The sequence below is a fragment of the Pleurodeles waltl genome, chromosome 6, assembly GCF_031143425.1.
Source record: "Pleurodeles waltl isolate 20211129_DDA chromosome 6, aPleWal1.hap1.20221129, whole genome shotgun sequence".
Taxonomy (NCBI): Eukaryota; Metazoa; Chordata; class Amphibia; order Caudata; family Salamandridae; genus Pleurodeles; species Pleurodeles waltl.
In genome coordinates, this window is record NC_090445.1 from 1,708,870,368 (window position 1) to 1,708,889,454 (window position 19,087).

General features: G+C 46.0%; 1 protein-coding gene across 1 annotated transcript in view; it reads right to left on the bottom strand.

Annotated features, from left to right (window-relative positions):
* WDR46 (WD repeat domain 46) overlaps positions 1–19,087 on the bottom strand; it is a 66,467-nt gene that overhangs the window by 21,433 nt on the left and 25,947 nt on the right. The window contains exons 10-13 of the mRNA XM_069241886.1: positions 15,691–15,790; positions 15,070–15,223; positions 13,621–13,768; positions 862–956 (exon numbers count right to left, since the gene is read on the bottom strand). Coding sequence (XP_069097987.1) covers positions 862–956; positions 13,621–13,768; positions 15,070–15,223; positions 15,691–15,790 — 497 coding nt within the window. The remainder of the gene's footprint in view (positions 1–861; positions 957–13,620; positions 13,769–15,069; positions 15,224–15,690; positions 15,791–19,087) is intronic.

The window sequence follows — 19,087 nt, forward strand, 5'->3', positions numbered from 1 at the left end:
GAGCCATGCCTCAAGAGGAGGGGCAGGCCCCCCCCCTAAAGACAACTGCTGCTAAGTGTATCACACACACTGACAGCCTACCCGGCACGCTCACTTCCATACACTAACTGCAGTCCTGTCGACTACCCTCACTTGACCATCACGAAATGGTGTGTCGTCCCCCCTAAAGTGACATTGTTTGGTGCACAAACGCCTGACTAAGTGCGACTCTTATCAGACTAGCTGCTGCCGTGAGCATAACACCCATTCCACAACAACAAAGAGCCCTGCCATCCATGAGGTCAACCCTGCTCAGTGCTCATTTTCCCAACCCCAAGGTAAAGCCCGCCTTCTGCTCTACACTGCCCCCTGTTGCAGACAAGATGTGCTGCCCTCCTTCAGATCAAACCTGCCTGTTTTACAGAGTCCTTGCTGCCACACAACGAGTGCGGTCATTCCAGGACTGCCACCGGTATCGCAAACTTCACCCAATCACAGTAGTGGGCTACTTTACGCGGACTAACGGCTTCCTAGATCATCGTCCTAAACCACTTCGGCAAGGTGAGCCACTTCCCGGGCACTAAACTCTGCGTAGTGCTTCATGCCCTCACCTCCCCAGACGGGACCTGTCTGTCTTTGAGCCCCATACAGTCATGCACTGTGAACTTCCACTCAACTCCTGCCAAGATGTGCTCTCCTCCCCGAGACTCGTCCGACCAACCCTCACCACCACGTAGCAAGACCTCCGTCTCGCCCACCAAGCTCCTGCTACCACCCCACACGCACTCCCTGCGCAGCAGGACCCGCTGGCTTCATGGCTTGTTTATGAGATCCCATAAGCGAAGGACGTTCCCCTCCCGAAGGAGCCGCCTGACCGCTCACCTTCTCCAGCAGAGCCTTGACCTCCCATTCCTGGCGCTGCTTCTTGCTCTGGAAGGGATTGCTCTCCAAGGCGTCGAAGTTGGCCTCCCCGGCGCCTGCAACACAAGAGAGGAGACCAGTGTACGAGGAGGCGGAAGCAACAGGTCTGCAGCAGGGCAGCACGTTGAGAGGACACGCGGTGATTCATTGGAGCTCCATGCTTGTCACTAGCGGGTGCAACATACAGTCACAGGACGTAACTGACTAATCCACGTAGGCAGAAACAAGGGGTATACGAAGGGAGTAACTTCTACACATGTGCAGACACAAGGGGCTTGCACATGTAAGGCATGTCCTGCATACACCAAAGAGGAGGGGGGACACAAGGATGGAGCCACACTCGGGAGGTGAGGTCACACGGTCAAAGCCGGGATCACAAAGACCTGGACCTCAAACCACAAAGATTTTACATGTGCATGAAACATTTACAAGCAATGAACGTGTGAAGGTGAAAAGGATTTATCCCCCTAAAAGTAACATATTGTGCTACTGAAAAGCATTTTTTCATACTTCTAAACAGTACATTTGCAGGGATATCCACTGCTACTTTCTGCAGCAAATTAAAGGAGCTATACTAAAACACTTCAATGCCGCTTCACCAACCCAAAGCACTAGGATATATGATCACTTGATGAAGATGTACAGGAGCTATACTAAAACACTCCACAACCACTTCACCAACCCAAAGCACTAGGATATATGATCACCTGATACAGGAGCTACACTAAAACACTTATATGATTATTTCAGATGTAATATACGGAGTAATATCTTACAGAAAGAAACAGAGTAATCACAAGCATATTAATTACTAATTTATTCTTATGTTATGTTGGGGCTGCGCTCACATACCACTATTAATCAAGCAGTTATTTGTGCACTTAAGTCCATATGTCTCAACTGTTTCAATTGCCTTACTTAAAGGATTGAGTGGATTGTATTATTATTTTTTTTTTAATTTCCACTTTATCATAAGGGGTACAGCCAACATGTTTCGTTCCTCACATCAGGAACTTCTTCTGGTCTACTGAATCTTGACTTTGTATCCCAACAATATTGCATCTGCCCGACGTGAAAGGAGAACTGCATATGCAGATATGTTGATCGTTTAAAATAAAAAACGTTTTCCCGCTGCACCATTCCTCACTGAAGCCCAAACCACCTCTCACCAATCGATTCTTGTATTCCATGGATGAGAGCTGCAATAATGGTGCTTAGATGGATGGCCATGCTGCCCTAGACATGGGCAGAAATTGCTGCTATCACCTGATGAAGGGTCTTAAACATCCAATCCCCTCTGGCCGCTATCAACTCTTAGCACCTACCAGTGCAGCGGGAGAGATTTTAAAGGGAATGACAGACTATTCACTTCTCAAGCCAGATGCGTATGTTTAAGTAGAAACCGCTTGTGTGGTTTGTACCTAGTAAATTCTGGGAGGATTTAATTATTTCTGTGGTGTACAGTGTTAACTTTGGGTTGTGCTAGGCCAGTTCTGCATGGACCACACAGATCTCCTTTGTTGGAAGCCACACCCAGGATGCACCGGTGTCTAATCCTGGATGGATCCAGTCATGCTACTGTACCAGACAACGTAAATCTGGGAAGCCTATGGTTGCTATATGCAAACCTGACTTTACCCGTCATACATTGCTCTACTTCAATGCAGTGTTCATGAGCAGCTAATAGTCTGATGCTCACCTTCGACCCACACGTATAGCACTAAACTCCTCAGCAACACGTCACTTGAAAAGTGTTTTTGGTCTCCTAAGTGGTAGCAAAGCGTTGTTCAGACACAACTGCATACTCTTCATATTTATCGTTAAACGTTACCAAGAAAAGGACATCCTAGCTCTCCAGTTCAGGTATCATAACTCAAAGACAGATCATGCCGAAAACTCTGCCATAAACATTTTAAACTCATGAATTCCACACTTTATGAAACACCAAGTCCTGCAAAACATACGCGAGTGGCGCTGAAACATCACCCTTTACAAAAACGCACTCAAATATAGGACTTTGTACTTTTATTGTGCCATCACTACCAGATTTTTCCATTCAGAAACGGATTTGATCTTAATGCCTTAATGATACTCTGAATACAACAACGGCAATGGCACTTTGAGAAAACCCTTGCATGATCTATTCATCTTATCCAGCCATCTCACACTGGTTCATGTAAGCTACAACTGTCCTGTTCCTGAATTCTCAATTGTCCAAAGGGCCAGCTCAAAGTACTTGCCAGACAAGCTCTACGACCTGACTGGGAAGATAACTCGGGCACCATTCAACATGCATCCTGTTCAATATCTGCAGTACAGGTGAGTGGTTAGGACACTTTATACGTTCCAATGGTTTTCCAATGGGTAAAAATGCACCTCAAAACAGAAATGGCACTTTTCAGAAAGGATACCACTCTTTGGACTTTAGCCAGATAGGCAGCCAAACTTGGACAAGTACCCAACCCGCCAATCAAGCCAGGAACCTCCGCATAGTGGTGGACAAACAACTTGTGACGACCAAGTAAGTCAAAGTTGTGGCGTCATACTGATTCAGTACCCTCAAACTCCTCAAAAAGATCTTTCAGTGGCTCTTACTCGACACCCTCAGAACAGTCACCCAGGCTCTGATAATCAGCAAACTAGACTACGGCAATGCTCTCTATGGGGTCATCTCCGCCCACCCCACCAAACATCTTGAGGTCATCAACAATGCAGCAGCCAGACTTACACTCCAACTCACTCGCCACCCTGTGCTCACATTACAAACCACCTGAAGAAGCTACACTGGCTCTCAGTTCACAAACATATTGTTAATTTTAAACAAGTGTGTGAAATGAAATGTCACAACATTCAAGATGTTCATTTATATGGAGGTACAGCAAAAGGCTTTGCAGCATTTTCTATACCTTTTCATGAAGATTTTAAAAACGAAATATTTTTTGTAAGTTTTCCTGATACTCTCAACTTTCAGCACACATTTTAGATGATCAATCTGTAAATTTGTATGAGCCTATAACCTTACTTGCGGACTGCAGATCCGGCTTTAAGATACTGTGCACAAGTCCCACCATGCCTCTAAGTGACAGGGTCAGACACTCTAGGAAGGCCTGCAGCAACAGCCTCAAAGAGCAGAGCACACAATGAGATGTGTCAAAGAAGACGGAGGAGTAAATATTCCTTAGAAACAAAGATTCTCTCTCGCAGCTAAACAATGTCATACAGCATTAACGATAGCAACAAGGACTTACTTTTCCCAACGTGTAGCAGAGGCTAGAGTCGCTTAAAAGGAATATTTAACAGTTCTTGAAGAATTTAGAGCTCCTGATGCTCTTGGATAAACAGCTCTTCTGATCTAAGTGTTGTGATCCATAGACAACTCTCACTAAACATCAGGAATCACTGGTTCTTACCTTAGCCATCAGGTTAAAACCTCTTCTCAATTTGCCTCCTAATCTTAATGCTATTGTGTTATTTTACCACTGAAGAAAGGTAACTGGCATCCAAAGCTTCTAGCCAAATCCTGCCCCATTTCTCGCTCTCATACTGTCCGAAACCTGTGGCTGGCATCCACGCTACAGGTCCAATGCTTTGCTGAAGACACTGATATTACTGACACTTTGATTGAGACATCCGGTCAGACAGGAGCAACAAAATGGTGATCCTCTTTTTGGGATGATATTGGGATGGAGGTTGATGCAACATTCTCAGAGCCTTGATTTTAATACATCTAATAACAGTCTGCTCAGCCAAGGGCCACAAGTTATGATTGGTGGAAACAGGCCTCTACTGAGTCTGGCCACACCAATACAATACGCACAATGGGTATGATCAAGTACAAGTATTTTTAATTTTATATCAGGACCGGTGGCTTCGGATTATGCTTCTCTCCCATTGCTGTTTATTAAACTCAAAAACAAAGCTGTGCCTGAGGGCCTTGCTGTTACTTTAGAAAGAGCTCTGATTGCAGTCTCCTGCTGCCTCTGCACTCTTCAGTGTCTCCTTGGACGGCCTCTTCTGCCCTTGGGTTGCCGCCCCCTCCATTATTTGTATCAGTAACATAACAAAATTAAGAACATTTTTGTACTGATCATCCTCACTGCCACTGCTTACTAACGTAACCATGGCAGGCAGACAAACCTCAGATGACTCATTCTACCAGGAGGACTTACCCCAATCAGAAGACACTGTACATGCCCTCAACGCCTCTGTTGCCCAAGCAGTAAACAAAGCTCCGGCAGTAGCGATCCAACCCATTGTCAGATGGATAAAAAGGTACGCCTTGAACAATAGGGGCTGTGGCCAGGCAGCCCCTATGCCTCTACGTCCTAAAGGCTGGCATTCCATGCAGTCTTTGGAATGGACCCATGCTGCTACCGTGGCCCATTTATCCCAACCACTCTCCGCAGACCATGACTATTCTGCGCAACCCTTCACCAGTGCTCAACCTGCCCCTATTCCCCCTCTCCCCCCCCAGATGACGTTCCTGAGGACTCCCACCCCCCATCAGACTCTGACATTTCCACTTGCCCCATAAGTGATGCCGCTCCTCCACTGACGATCTACCTCCGCCTTCACCGGAGAACCTTCCAATTCCATGTCAGCATTATCCTTCCACCTTGATGCCATGATACACCCCAAATCTTCAGAGTGGGCACCCCTTCTGACAGTCGGTGATGATGCCTGAGACAGACTTCAAAAAGGTTTTGATAAGTATGTGAGGAACCATCTCTGCTCTGAGTGCCGGTCCTAACAAACTAGCCCTAACTCCGGAATCAGATCCAAATGTGGCTACGTTTCTCAAACGGTCCACCAAGAACCCCAAAACAGAGATCAGTAGATCTTGGAGATCATGCCAAGATAAGGTGCTCGACCTGGCAGGTCCTATGCGAAGGATTCTAGGTGCTGCAGTGTCGGCAACAGAAACAGGCTCTACTATCGACCCAGACACCCTAGCAGGCTGGGGTCAATGCACCCTATGTTTATTAGGCAACGCTAATTGCGCCATTTCCATTGAACGATGATCTCTCCTCATAAGGACAGATCTGAGGCTAGCAGAATTTGCTACCGCAGAGCCAGGCCCACTAGCCAATGGACTCTTACTTAGTGACAAATCTGTGAAGGACTCCCGGAAATTTGTGCATACCTCGACGGCCTTGGACAAGGCCCAAACCTCCCTGAATAAGGTTTTCCACCAACGCTTTTTTTTTCTTTCTTTCAAGGGCTGGCAGGTTCCGAGGGCGCCCATCCGGCCAAGCCTTTTCACGAGGCTCTCCATCAAACTACAACACCTCAGGCGGACGATATGTCGCCGACAAGGATACCTTCTACCCAGCCAGGGCTAGTTTATGCATCTAATAGAACGTTTCTCTACTACATGTGGAAGAACCAATGTTTTCAATTCAATGTTCGCCCCCTTGGCCTATCCTCTGCTCCTTAGTGCTTTACCAGGGTCATAGTTCTAGAGGTAGAGACTTTACAAACCAGGGGTGTTCGAATGATAGTCTATCTAGACGACATTCTTCTCATGGCCCAGGATACTTACTCCCTTAGACCTAGAATGGACTACTCAGCTCCTTCAAGATCCGAACTTCCTTATCAACGCAAAGAAATCAGCTTTGATTCCCTCTCCTCGCATGGAATTCCTCGGATTCCAGAGCGACTCTTCTTTTCTAGCCCTTCAGGCCCAGAAGATATGCTTAATACAAAAGGAGATCCGCACTACACTCTGCAAAGACAGGATTTCTCTGAGAATTCTAGCCAGGATTGTGGGCCTTCTGGCTTCCTTCATTCAGGCGATCTTCCCAACAACCTAACACTACAGATCCCTCCAACGGTTAAAAATCCATCACTTACAATGTGGCCTGACTCACTCGGAACTCATAACCCTCACTCCAGAAACAAGAACTGAGCTTCAGTGGTGGCTAGACCGCCTGCAACAGCAGAGCCATTTTTTGCTCTTGCCCAGACGTAATCCTGGAATCCGACGCCAGCCTTTGGGGGTGGGGTGCCAGGTGCGGCACAATTTCCAGTATTGTCTACAGACCCACATCCCAGTCACAGCAGAGTACCTTCCGGGTCAACTAAATGTAGTGGCTGATTGGAACTCCAGATACCTCAGGGATCCCAGCGAATGGAGACTCCATCAGTGAATATTTCAGGCCCTTCAACTGTGTTGGGGTCAGGGTCACATAGAGCTGTTTGCCTCCCGCCTATCTCATCAACTGTCCTGTTTTTTCTCGTGGAGGCCTGATCCCATGGCTTTGGCCACAGATACCTTCCTGCAGCAGTGGAGGGGTCTGCCCCATTAGTTCTTCCCTCCGTTTCTAATGATTCTCAGGGTAGCACTGCAAGCTCTGCACCAGAAAGCTGAACTAATTCTCATCACTCCCCTGTGGAGAGCCCAGCCTTGGTTCTCAGTTCGTATGGCAATGCCTCAAGACTTTTGGGTCCATGTTCACCAGATTCCTAACCTTTTGGCAGATCCAGTGGGCCTTCTGCACCCTCTTCTTCTTCGGGACAAGATGCAACTCATGCCTTGGCAAATTTCAAGATATGGTGGTTTGTGCCAAATCTTTCGGCTCAGTGTCTCCAGTTTATTTCTGCATCCTGGGCAGCCTCTACTGATAAATCAATACGCTTCCGCCTGGTGGAAATGGTTGGGTTGGTGCGGTTCTGGTTCACGGAATCAGGATCCCTTGGCGGGGCCCATTACTTCTGTGAGCAATTTCCTAGCGGAGATGGCATCCGAGGACCTAGGCTACGTTTTGGTTAATTACTACAGATCCGCTATATCAGGCAGATCATACTTTCGTAGTCAGTAGTCCTGTTGACAAACATCCTTTGGTAAGAAGGGTTATGATGGGAATTTGTCTGTCTTACCCTCCTTTACCTAAGTATTCACATTTATGGGATGTCAATATCATTTTAAAATGTCTCTCGAGATGGCTAGCCAATGCAGATTTGTCCAAAAAACAATTGTCAGCTAAACTGACTATACTCCTATGTTTGGTATCTTGTAGCAGAGTTTCGGACATGCATACCTTGGATATTTCTGGCAGAGTCTATTCCCCTGAGGGCGTCACATTTTCAATCTCCTGGAGGACTAAGACACTTTCTAGACAAGTTACTTACCCTAGTTTTCCTGACAACCCTAACTTATGCATCATTCATTGTTTAAACGAATTTGAAGACCACACCAGAGAGCTATGCCAGTGTAATGGAGGTCAGATCCTGATAGCTCTTCAGAAGCTGGTGACCAGGTGACATCAGCCACTTTGGCTCATTGGGTGAAGTGGATTCTGTTGGAAGCAGTGACTGATACTTCCAGGTTTGGAGACACTCAGCGCGGGCAGCTATGGCCTCAAAGTCCTTTAGCTTGGGGTCTCACCTGCAGGATATAATGCAGGCAGCAGGCTGCACAGCACATTCTACTTTCAGGACCTTCTAGTATAAACCAATTTTAGATGTGGCTTCCATTGTCCTACAACAGCTTTGAACAAGCAGAATCCGAAGCCTCTGGTCCTGACAAAGAATAAAAACATTTCTAGCGTACGCGTCAAGACTTTTCAGTTCTATTAAGGACACCGAGGCGAGGATTATCCCGCCCAGTTATAATTCAGCTACTGATTCTCATGTATTGTTTGTTCTGAATTATGTACATGATGGAATTATACGAGCATTATGTTAAAGTTGTCCCACCCAATGACTTGAAGTGTTTTGGATGTTTTTCTCCTTTCGTACAAGATGTTACGCAGATTACCGCTTATTTCTAGATTCAAATCTGAAGAACGGGTGTTTGAAGCAAATTGCTTCCTGTTAGCGTTTCGGACCCTGCTGGTCCTGTTCTGGTTGAACTTCTGCGCGACTATGCCAGTCAGAAGCTGCTGCTCGTTCCTGTATTCAGAGACCAGTGGATATGTCGCTCAGTTTGGGGCAAAGAAAGGGGGCAAAGAAAGAGGGCAGTTTTTGGCGCCATATGGTCTATGTATGGGGGCATGTGCCATGATTGGCGATATGGTTGTGATGTCACATCTAGAATTATGGGAAATGTTTATGGAAAAATGGAACTATCATTGGCTGCTGTGTTTTTGAGTTTAATAAACTGCAAAGAGAGAGAAGCATAATCCTCACCTCCTTGTCCTTAATAGAACTGAAAATTCTTGACGTGCAAGCTGGAAGTTTTTTTTGTGTTGTATATTTGTTCTCTAGGAATATATGTTCTTATCTTTCATTTGTCCTGAGGAGGCCATGATTAGAAATGGGCGAAATCCATCGACCTTTGTATTTGGAGGAGTTTTTGTTTATGAAATGGAGTATGGACAAATTAATTTAAAATGCAAGGAGTAAAATGGAGGGCTCTTCATTTCCCGCTCTGCAATCCGGACTACCACCAGGTGGATTATGAACTTAATAACAAGATAAACATCCACATGTTTTATACTTTCACCAAAGGACAAGGACTAAAAAACTTTGTGCAATTTATCTATGTCATGTGTCATATCATGTCATGTGTCTTTTTTATAGGTTGCTGAATGCATGTATATTGCCCAGAGACACAGAGGCTTAAAGAAAAATGTAAAAGTATTTTTTTGTTGGCACTATGTTTATTAGACAATGTTGAGCAGCTGACAATTCTGAAACACCAGCTAGCCAGTAAAAAATTATAATTTCATCGTAGAATGAAGTACCGCAGATTTTGATTTATGACTACAGAATTCTGTTTTCTTTGTTTCTTTGTGTTCACTCCCATACAACAGACAGAACATCTTTTGAATCCTCCCCTGGAGGAAGCTTGTTGAGCCGTCCATGAGGATTCTGCCATTTATTTTTCAGTTTCAGCTACTCCCTCTCACTTTATTCATTCAGCTGGATGTGACCAAGTAGTTTATGTTCACCTATGACACTGGGCAGATTCTCAGCAAAAAGTCTCATAGTTCTACTGGAGCTCAACATATACTAATATATGAGATGTGGTCTAGGGATTAGAGCTCCCACTTTGGAACTGGGGCACCCAGGCCTCGGTTCAATAACCTGTGATTCTAGGCCAATCGCGTAATCTCTTGTATCTTAAAAATAATGTATAACATAATCTAATGCCAAGTTCACACTACATAAAACTGCAAACATAGCAGTTAGGCGGGGCAATACGACCCAACTAGAACCCCAATATCTTGTATAGCAGAGGCATCACAGGCACCACCTGTTCAGAGCTACATCAGAGATTGGTACAGACAGTACCCTGTGATGCCATCAGGGGGTAGCACCACCTGTTCAGAGCTACATCAGAGATTGGTACAGACAGTACCCTGTGATGCCATCAGGGGGCAGGGGGGTAAGTGGACTCTAGAAGGCACAATGAGAAATAAGGGAACACGATGGGCAAAGATGCCGACCATCACCGCTGCATACAGGGTTACAATAACATTTTGTTTCTGGAGAATGAGGGAACGCGTGTTCACTTTTATGTTCTGCCAAAAACTGAGGGAAGCAGGAGACGGAAGGAGGAGGGATTCTATGGACAGAGCATAGCAGATTATATCACACACAAACCTCACCATACATACCTACATTAGACACATGCCAGAACCCGCGGAGAACACGAAGGGACTCCCAACTTCATACTGGATATTGTTCTCTTACTAGCATGGTAAAAAACACTTAAGTCAAACTGTAAAGGGACTAACTCTAAAGCAAATACCTGGTTATTAACAACCACTTGGAAGCACTGGGTGGCAAGATTTGCTTTCTCTAAGAAACCTGTGTGCTCAGACGTGATTGGAGTAGACTGAAATTAGGTGGTTCCCTAATCAGTACCTACTGTCAGGATCTCCCCTCCCCGGCAGACTCTGAGCTTCCATGAAACTTGGCGTCTCAGACACCTTCAAGGTAGCGGAAGGAGACACTATCATAGGGGCAGTCTATGTAAATGTTATAGTGCATGGTACAAGTGATCGCACGGCACTCAGATTTGAGGGCTCTGGTGTTGCTACAACGTAGTGCAGAGAAAGGCTAATTTCAATGAGCATGCAGGAGCACAATTTGAATTACACAAGCTATCGTTTTACATGCTTGCCCATCATACTTATGCCTGATGGGACGACTTACTCGTTAGTGGCAGCTTTAAACCACAAATCACCGAAACAACAAGCCAAGTAGCCTTATCAGACAACGCTCTCATTACAAGAAAGCTCTCAAAACCTTGACCCAAAAGACAGTGGTCGAACTGCTGCTATGAAAGATGCTGAAAGTGTTTTTTGCAAGTTATCTTCATCGCAGCGTCTTCGTGCCTCTACAAGACACAAGCTGACAAAAGGGCTGAATTGGAGCAGAACTGTCAGCAATCAAAGTAGCACATAAATAGGCTCGGCACCCAGGACATGGCACACAACTCTTCTGCTATACTCGCAGGTGCACGCTGTGGACACGGTGAAAGCTGAGTATGAGAACTAAGCAGAGGTTTTATGTCGCAGGTAACAAAGCAGGCAGACTCTTGCCTGCAGAGCAAAGGAACTAGGTCACTTCCTGTAAGTGTGTGGAAAATGGACACAACAAGCAATGGTGGTTTACAGACCACACACTGTAGGTGTATCCCAGAGGAAGGTCAGTGGCTGGAAAATAACCACAGAAAATGAACTTCTACTCATCTCTGTTGACTTGAGAGACACTCAATATATGGGACACTCTGGGCAAGACCAAGGACTCCAGAATCTACACTTCATCCTCAGGTGCAAGAAGCCCAACTTCACATTGGATCTGGACATTGAAGGCTTTATAATACGGATGCCAGATGTTTGCCTTCTCATTAAAAGGGAGTAACAGGACATTAGTGTCAAATACTGATTCGGGTGCCTGTAGTTTAGCTTCCCAATTTCCGTTGAACTTAGGGCAGGGCCAAAGTAGGTGGACAGTGAAAGTTCTGCTCTTCAACCTCTCGGACAGAGGGACATTTAACCACTATCCAACTTATTAACGCTCTCAAGTGTTTTGTATCAGCAGATTAGAATCTTGTATATGGGCTCCCTTCAAATCACATTTCTTTTTACCTTTTTAGATTTACTAGAAGCTTTCATCCATTCGTCATTGGTTACCATTCAGCCTCCTATCTTTTCTGACCTCAGCTTTTGTGTGGTCGTGCAGCCAAGGTTATCATTTATACAAGATGGAACCCAAGTGTTTAGTGTCCACTGTCTTCGCCTGTTCCTGAAATGTTCTGCACTTATGTGCTCTCCCTATTTCTGTCAGATTCATCACTCTGTGGTGAACTTGTAGGGTATCTAAACAGCCCTATTTCAGGTAGTCAAAACTTTCTTTTCAGCTTTTTGAAGCATTTAGTGAAACACCCTGACACCTTAGCTCTGGTGCTGGGGTCCCGTGCTTGTCTTTTACAAGCCCCCGGGTGGAAGAGGTCAATTTCTATGCGGGGAGAGCCACGTGTCCCACCCAACACAGCCCTGTGGACCACCATCACACCGGGGGCACTTTTTTTTTTTAAGAATCTTTTTATTGAATTTTCTCCTTCAGTTACATTGGGGCACCTAGGCCCTATACATTAAAAGCAAATGACAGTAGACAAGCAACAGTGATAAAACGGTATCACTACTTTGCATAGCTAAAAATAGGAAATAGTATAAGTACCATATCCAGGCCATAGCCCCCCCAATGCCACCCCCATGATGATTAGCGCCTTTATGATCTTCTAATGTTCATTGGGAATCCCTCTCAATTGTCAAGCACCCATGGCTTATCTGGTCTTGGCTCACCTCCCCAGGGCTATTGATTGTTGGAGGGCCTAGGGACCACCACCTCCCAGGCCAGATCCTGCTATGTCCCACAGTGCCCAACTCCAGGACATAGCTGTTTGTTGTTGCTTGGCTGCAGCTTTGACAGCTGCCCACAGTCACAGCAAACACTCTGCTTGAAGCGAGGGAGAACTGTCAAACAGCTCTCCCATGGCCAGGCCCCAGGGAATAAGGTCCCCAGGGCCAAGATCATCCATATGGAGGGAGGCCTCCCTCTCAAATACAAATAATTAGGCTAGTCCCCAGGGGATGGGGGTCCCTGGGGCAAACATCAGCCTAGAGAGGGGGTGGTGAGAAAAAAAAGGGGGGAGGATGTCCCAAAACGCAATTTACCCATGAAATTTCAACAGGGAAGTTTAGATGATCAGGGAAGTTTAGATGATGATGCAGGAAAATGTCTAAAAAGAATTACACCACATTTGACAGAAAACCATATCTTTACCCACAAAGCATGCTTTATTTGTCCATGTTGTTGTCAGCCAATCAAGTGGGGGGGTCGGCATGTCATTTGGAAGTTAGGGTGTGCACAGCCTGGCCCTCTACATATTTAATTCATTTTCAGGACAGGACCATGTAAGGGCTGCCACAGCATATTATTCAGGTTGTGACCAAGTAATCAGTATTAACGAATCCCCTATAAAGTGGCCGATCAGAGTATATCTAAACACTAACACTCCAGATGTATCTAACTTTAGAACTCATGCGCTACCTGAGTCCATATTTCAACACTAAGTTTACACCAGATCACAAACAGCAAGCTTTGTGAATAAAGTTCTAACTTTTTTGCCAAATTTGGTGTGAATCCATTCAGACCCTTTTCTCTTGATCAGATTTTACCATTCATGTTACAACAGCATGCCAAGCGGCATTTGACACAAGGGAGGCTGCAGTGATATTACTGGAAAGCCTGGTGCCCTCTTACCTGGAACCAGCATGCTGGTGAAGCCTTCCCCATGCCCGATGCCAAGAACATCCTCGTAGGGACAGAACTGCAGTCCATGAACTCCCTGCCGCAGGGCGTGAGTCATGTACGGTTGCTTTGGCGGCTTCAGGTGGATGTCCTTATATACCTAGACAGATAAAAGAGAAAGCAGGGGTACAGTTACCCAGGTGCTAGCCTTGGGAACATCCCTTGGGCTTAGCTCTCCCCTCAGTCTGGAGTAGGGCACAGGGTGGCCATTCTGTGACTTGAACAACCCTGTCAAACACAGAGCTGGCTACAGAGGTCAGCGACTCTTACGAGATAGTCACACTGCACAAAGCAGGGTCTTCAAGATGATGAAGCGCTACACTCAGAGCTATACAGCGGCGAAAGCTTTGCAAAGGATTAATGGTCACCTTACAGTTACCGAATCCTGTATTCAGGTGTTAATGACACTAATGAGGGTCGTCTTTTCCCAGTTTTACTGCGTCTTAAAGTAGCAAAATAACTCTGCCACAGAATGTGTTGTATCATGTACAGTAATCTGCTTTTTTTTGCTGCATCATTCAGTTAACCCTGCTACATTACTCCAGTCCCGCCAACTTAAAACAATTTTTTGAAAAGTGCCAAAGAATGTCTTTTTTTTCCTACAAACTCAAGTAGTTTTTCCTCTACCAAACTAACTTACGTGCTACATTTTACATTTATTGTGAAAACAAGTGCACAGCTTGGTTGAGCTTGATGTTGCATACACATATTAAAGGAAATCACTAAAGCCCTCTCAAAATAAAACTGTTAGGAAGTTAAGACATAAAAGCATTTTTGGCCAGAACTTTGCATTTAGGGCAGAAATAGTCTTCATTTGCCCCTGCCAGAAATTCACAAAGGAATCCTGCCAGGCATAAGTGGTTTTACCACTGCGGATTTGTCTTCCAGGACTGTGGAGACATGTAGCAACAACAACCACTCAATGGGTGGAAAGAGGGTGAGGCGAAGCTGCATCAGCCTGGTAAGTCTCCGAACTCCCACAAACTTGAAGATGTGTTTGTTCTTTCATGCTCTGATCAGTCCCTTTTACTCCCTGGAAATGGTAGATTCGCTCAGGTAAAGGGCTGGAGTAACTGCCCTCTCAGTAAGGGAGGAACAATGGATCACCTCCAGTCTTGGAGAAGAATAAAAGTTATCCCTGTGAAGGAAATAATGAAACAAACAAAAGGTGCACTGTTTCCCCATCACTTAGGTCTACGCTAAGTAGAATTGCACAAGAGTACTTGGGTGCTAGTGGAATATTCCCGGTGACACTCAGGAGTGCACCTCAGCTCTGCTCCGTGCACACTTACGAAGCGCACTACTGGCAAAAAGTAGGAAATCTGTCCCCGTTTGTGCATTTTCCCCTTGAATTTGTACGCAATGCAGAGACTAAGCATAAACCCCCAGACCCCCCAGTACCTGTACAACGTTGCCGGACGCAGCAGCCAGCAGGCCGCTCTGACTGAAGGCGAGGTGCCCAGCGCCCCCGGGGATGAGGTAGGTGTGCAGTGGCTTGTAGGAGCGTATATCGTACACCTTGAGCTTCCTGTCCAGGCCTGCAGTGGCCATGTACCTGCGAGGGGAGGGAAGGGCAGATGAGTTTTCCTCATGTTACGATACCCTCTCACCTTCCACCGTGCATGCCACTGATCAATTCTCGCTCCATCTCTCCTCCTGGTAGTCAAGGGAGCTCCTCCACAGCCACCCACCAGCTCATATTCCTGATTAACCCACACATATATTCTCCTTCACATTTTTCTTTCTTCCACTAGGTGAACACTCGATTTTTGATGTGCTTGTCCGCCTTCCCTCCTGCAGTGCTATCCACTCTCCCCATCCAACATCTCCCAACTGAGAGTTCTGCACCGCCCACCCAGCTGTCTCCATCCATCCATCACTCTAAGGCATCAGCACATAATATTTATCGCTGTGGTCTGATCATCTCCATGTTCATCTCACTCCTTTCACCCTTAGCGCGCCCCAAGGTACAAGCTCACAAGTTTATATCATAAGTCACAAAATGGTGACAAATACACTCACGTCCCAGTCTTTTCGATGGCTAGGGCCCGTACAGGTCCACGGTGACACAACATCTTCACCAAGGGCTCCCTCAGGTTTGGGCTCCAGAGAGAGACTGTGCCTGCCAAAGGTGTGGATGGAATAAATTAGAGATTTAAAAAGAAGCCCTTACAAGAAAACACCAGAAAGAGGGGGTGGGTGGGGGGACCAGTGGGGACACTAGATCTCTTGGGGAAAGCCTCAGGGGTTGCTAGACTTCTCAGAATAGATCTAAGCTGCTAATAACTTTACTCTTCTTGTCCCTGAAACAAGTTAACATAACTTCGGATTGTTTGACTGGATAATTAGCAATGAACACTTCGATAACTACTTCTCTTCAAGGGACTAAGAACGCTGACTGCAGTAGCTACGAGTCCGAAAATTACAATTGATTGAAAATACCTTTTAAGACACCGAACGCAGGAACCAAGTGTCAGAAAGTGGCCGCTTTGCTGCCTAAACCCAAGGGACTCTCACCTACAGACAGCGCACTCAATATTTTGTTGCTTCCAAAGATGATTTAAAGTTTCTTCTTCTTTAAAAGCAAGATGGTAAACACATCCCCACCACAGCCAGGACCCTGTACATGTACATCAGGAAGACAAACTCTTCGGGCAACTCACAGAGATGAACAGGTGTTGTATTTACTTTGTTAGCCATACTTGGTAAGAGTGGCGTGAAGCAAGGTATAATCGCAACAGTACAAGTAATAACCAATTATTCTAAGGGGCATCGAATACCCACAGATCTCACCTCTGACCAGTCAATAACCAGCGGTACAGGAACATGTCTGTGAAGGGCAAATCAATAAGCGTGCAGATTTGAAGGGAGATGTAAAGAAAATGTAAAGCCAGGGGGTCTTTAATTTCAGGAGGGACAGCAGAAGCCTGCAGTATTCCTTTCCCAGGGCACCTCCAGCCAGAACAGGTTCACTAAGGTTTTATGTAGTTATTTATTTACTAATTTATTTATTTACTGGCAAAGATTTCTAAAATGCTAAATAGGTCACAGGGTGTCATGGGCGCTTTGCTGTGTAATTGCAAGTTACTTGCTTTACATTACGTATTCAGACAGTGGCCTGGGTATTAGGCACAAAATTCAACCAAAGCATGAAGAAACTACTGGGGAAAGCAGAGAGTAGGGACCATCTCAGAGCGTGGAGTAGTTGGTCATACACACCACTGAGAAAGTGCAGCAGACTGAGGTCAGATCATATTCCGCAACCCTCCGAGGGGTGGGGGGGTCCAGATGTCTAAATGTGCAAGGACATGGTAAGATGTTGGATCATAAAGGTATCTCTGGTTAAAGAGGAATTTTAGTTCCCTTGAAAAGGACCCAAACTAGGGACTGGTGTGGATCTCGGCGGGCACGATGCGCTATATTTTGGGAGAGCTTCCGGAAAAAGAGCAAGAGTGTTCTTTCTTTCATGGATCTAGGTGGTTCTCGGAGAGTGGTTGTACTTCGAGTGGCATTCACATAGGGGCGCTAGTACACATGGGTGCACTTTTCCTGCTTGCGCACGGTGCATCTTTAAACGGGTGCACCATGCACAAGCAGGGAGAGTGTGCCTTACTACACAGAATGCGCTGCCCCCTGCACAACCGTGAACTCGCGCTGCTCCGGAGGAAGCGCATGCAAGTGAAATATGGAGCAACTGGTTCAAAGCCACTCTCTTTCACTGTGCAGGTAGCAACTCACATGCACTTTAAAAAGGGATTAGAGATGCCTTTGCAGGGATGTCTGGGGAATCCATAGGACCCCCCCCCCCCGAGGGCTGCCATCAGGGGGCGCCCTGACAGAGCACTACCTTTTTGTGGTGCACTTTCAGTGTAGCTCCTTAAAGCTTCTTTGCCCTTGTGCCTGCGTCCATAATACCGCGTGGGGCAGAGGCAAAGGTATTCCCTCATTTACATGGGGCCACGCCCCTATGCAAATGTGGGAATACCCTTGAGGTATCGCTGGTCCTACATGTGCACCAGCTCCATCTGTATTACAGAAGGGGCCTCACCAGCGTCTGTGGCTTCTTGTGTATTACCCAAGTGCACCAGAGGTGTACAAAGTATCTGCGCGTGCCTGTTAAGCCCCTGAGCGTTCTCTGTCACAGGGCCCCAGATGTGTGAGCATTTGAGCCTGGCATTCTGGATTGACATATGAAGGGCTTTGTGGGCAATGCAGACTACGTTGAAGATGCTTCAAGCTTTGACAGGGACAGTTCAGGACAATGAGCACCGGGGAAATGCATTCGAAGAGTCTTGCTCTTGAGGTAAGATGTGAAAAATGTAGGGCTGCCTTAATGGGGCCAGGGGCACCCTAGGAATTCCTGTAAGGAGGGCATTATCACATTTCAGCCTGCAGAGGACTAGAACGTGCACACTTGTTTAAAGTCTTAGCCACAAAGATAAGGTCTCATGTTTTTCAGAAGTCCAAGTTGGACTTGAATTCTACCTGATATGCTTCTTTCACGTGTGCTTGAAGATTCAAATTCTTGTTGATGGCGATGTTGGGGAATTTGAGGCATCCAGTTATTTACAGGTCACAGCCTATCGCATTTAATGGGACTAGTCATTCTTGAACTGACATGAAGGTGTTGAAGGGGGTCAGATGAGGAAGAATCCCATCTTAAGAGAATTTAGCTTTAGGTGACTGACAGACAACCAGGCTTGGATAACTATCAGGATTTGTTTAAGTTCAAGGATATCAATATCCTCTACAGATACAACTTTGGGATAATGTTGCATATCCTCACGGTAGAAATGGTATGAGATGCCGGCCTGTTTAAGACTGTGGTTAGAGGTTCCTTGTACAGACTGAAAAGACCAGGGAAATGAATGGATCCTTGGGCCATGGTGGTTGGTTCTGCTTATTTCCCTGGATAATTGGACACAGTGGTGTCTGTTGTCTAAGGAGGGAACCAGCTTAAAGCTGTTCCACTTATTTCTGTCCCCTCCCCAAGAGTGTTTAGCAGGATTTTGTTGTTGATTGCATTGTAGGTCGAGGATCCGACAGTACAAGCAAACAGGAGTCTCCCTCATTTTCGCCGTGGATGGCACCGTCTACGATATAAAGAATGACTGTTTCTCTTCCATAACCCAGTCTGAAATCAGACTGGAAGATATTTTGCAGGTTGTACGCCTGATGTGTTGCTTTGGTTGAACAGCAATGCAGCTTTCAAGTATTTTAGCGAGGAATGGGAGGTTACTGGGTGGAAGCTGCAAGGTGAATGGATGACTTTGTATTTGTGATAGTCACACCAATTCCTCGTTCCTGTACGGAGATGTGCCACACCATGTTGGTTTTTGATGTTGGGGAATGGTAGTGGGTGGAACTGGGAGACTTGATGATGAATGTCTAATCCTATTGATTTTCTCCATGGAAAAGC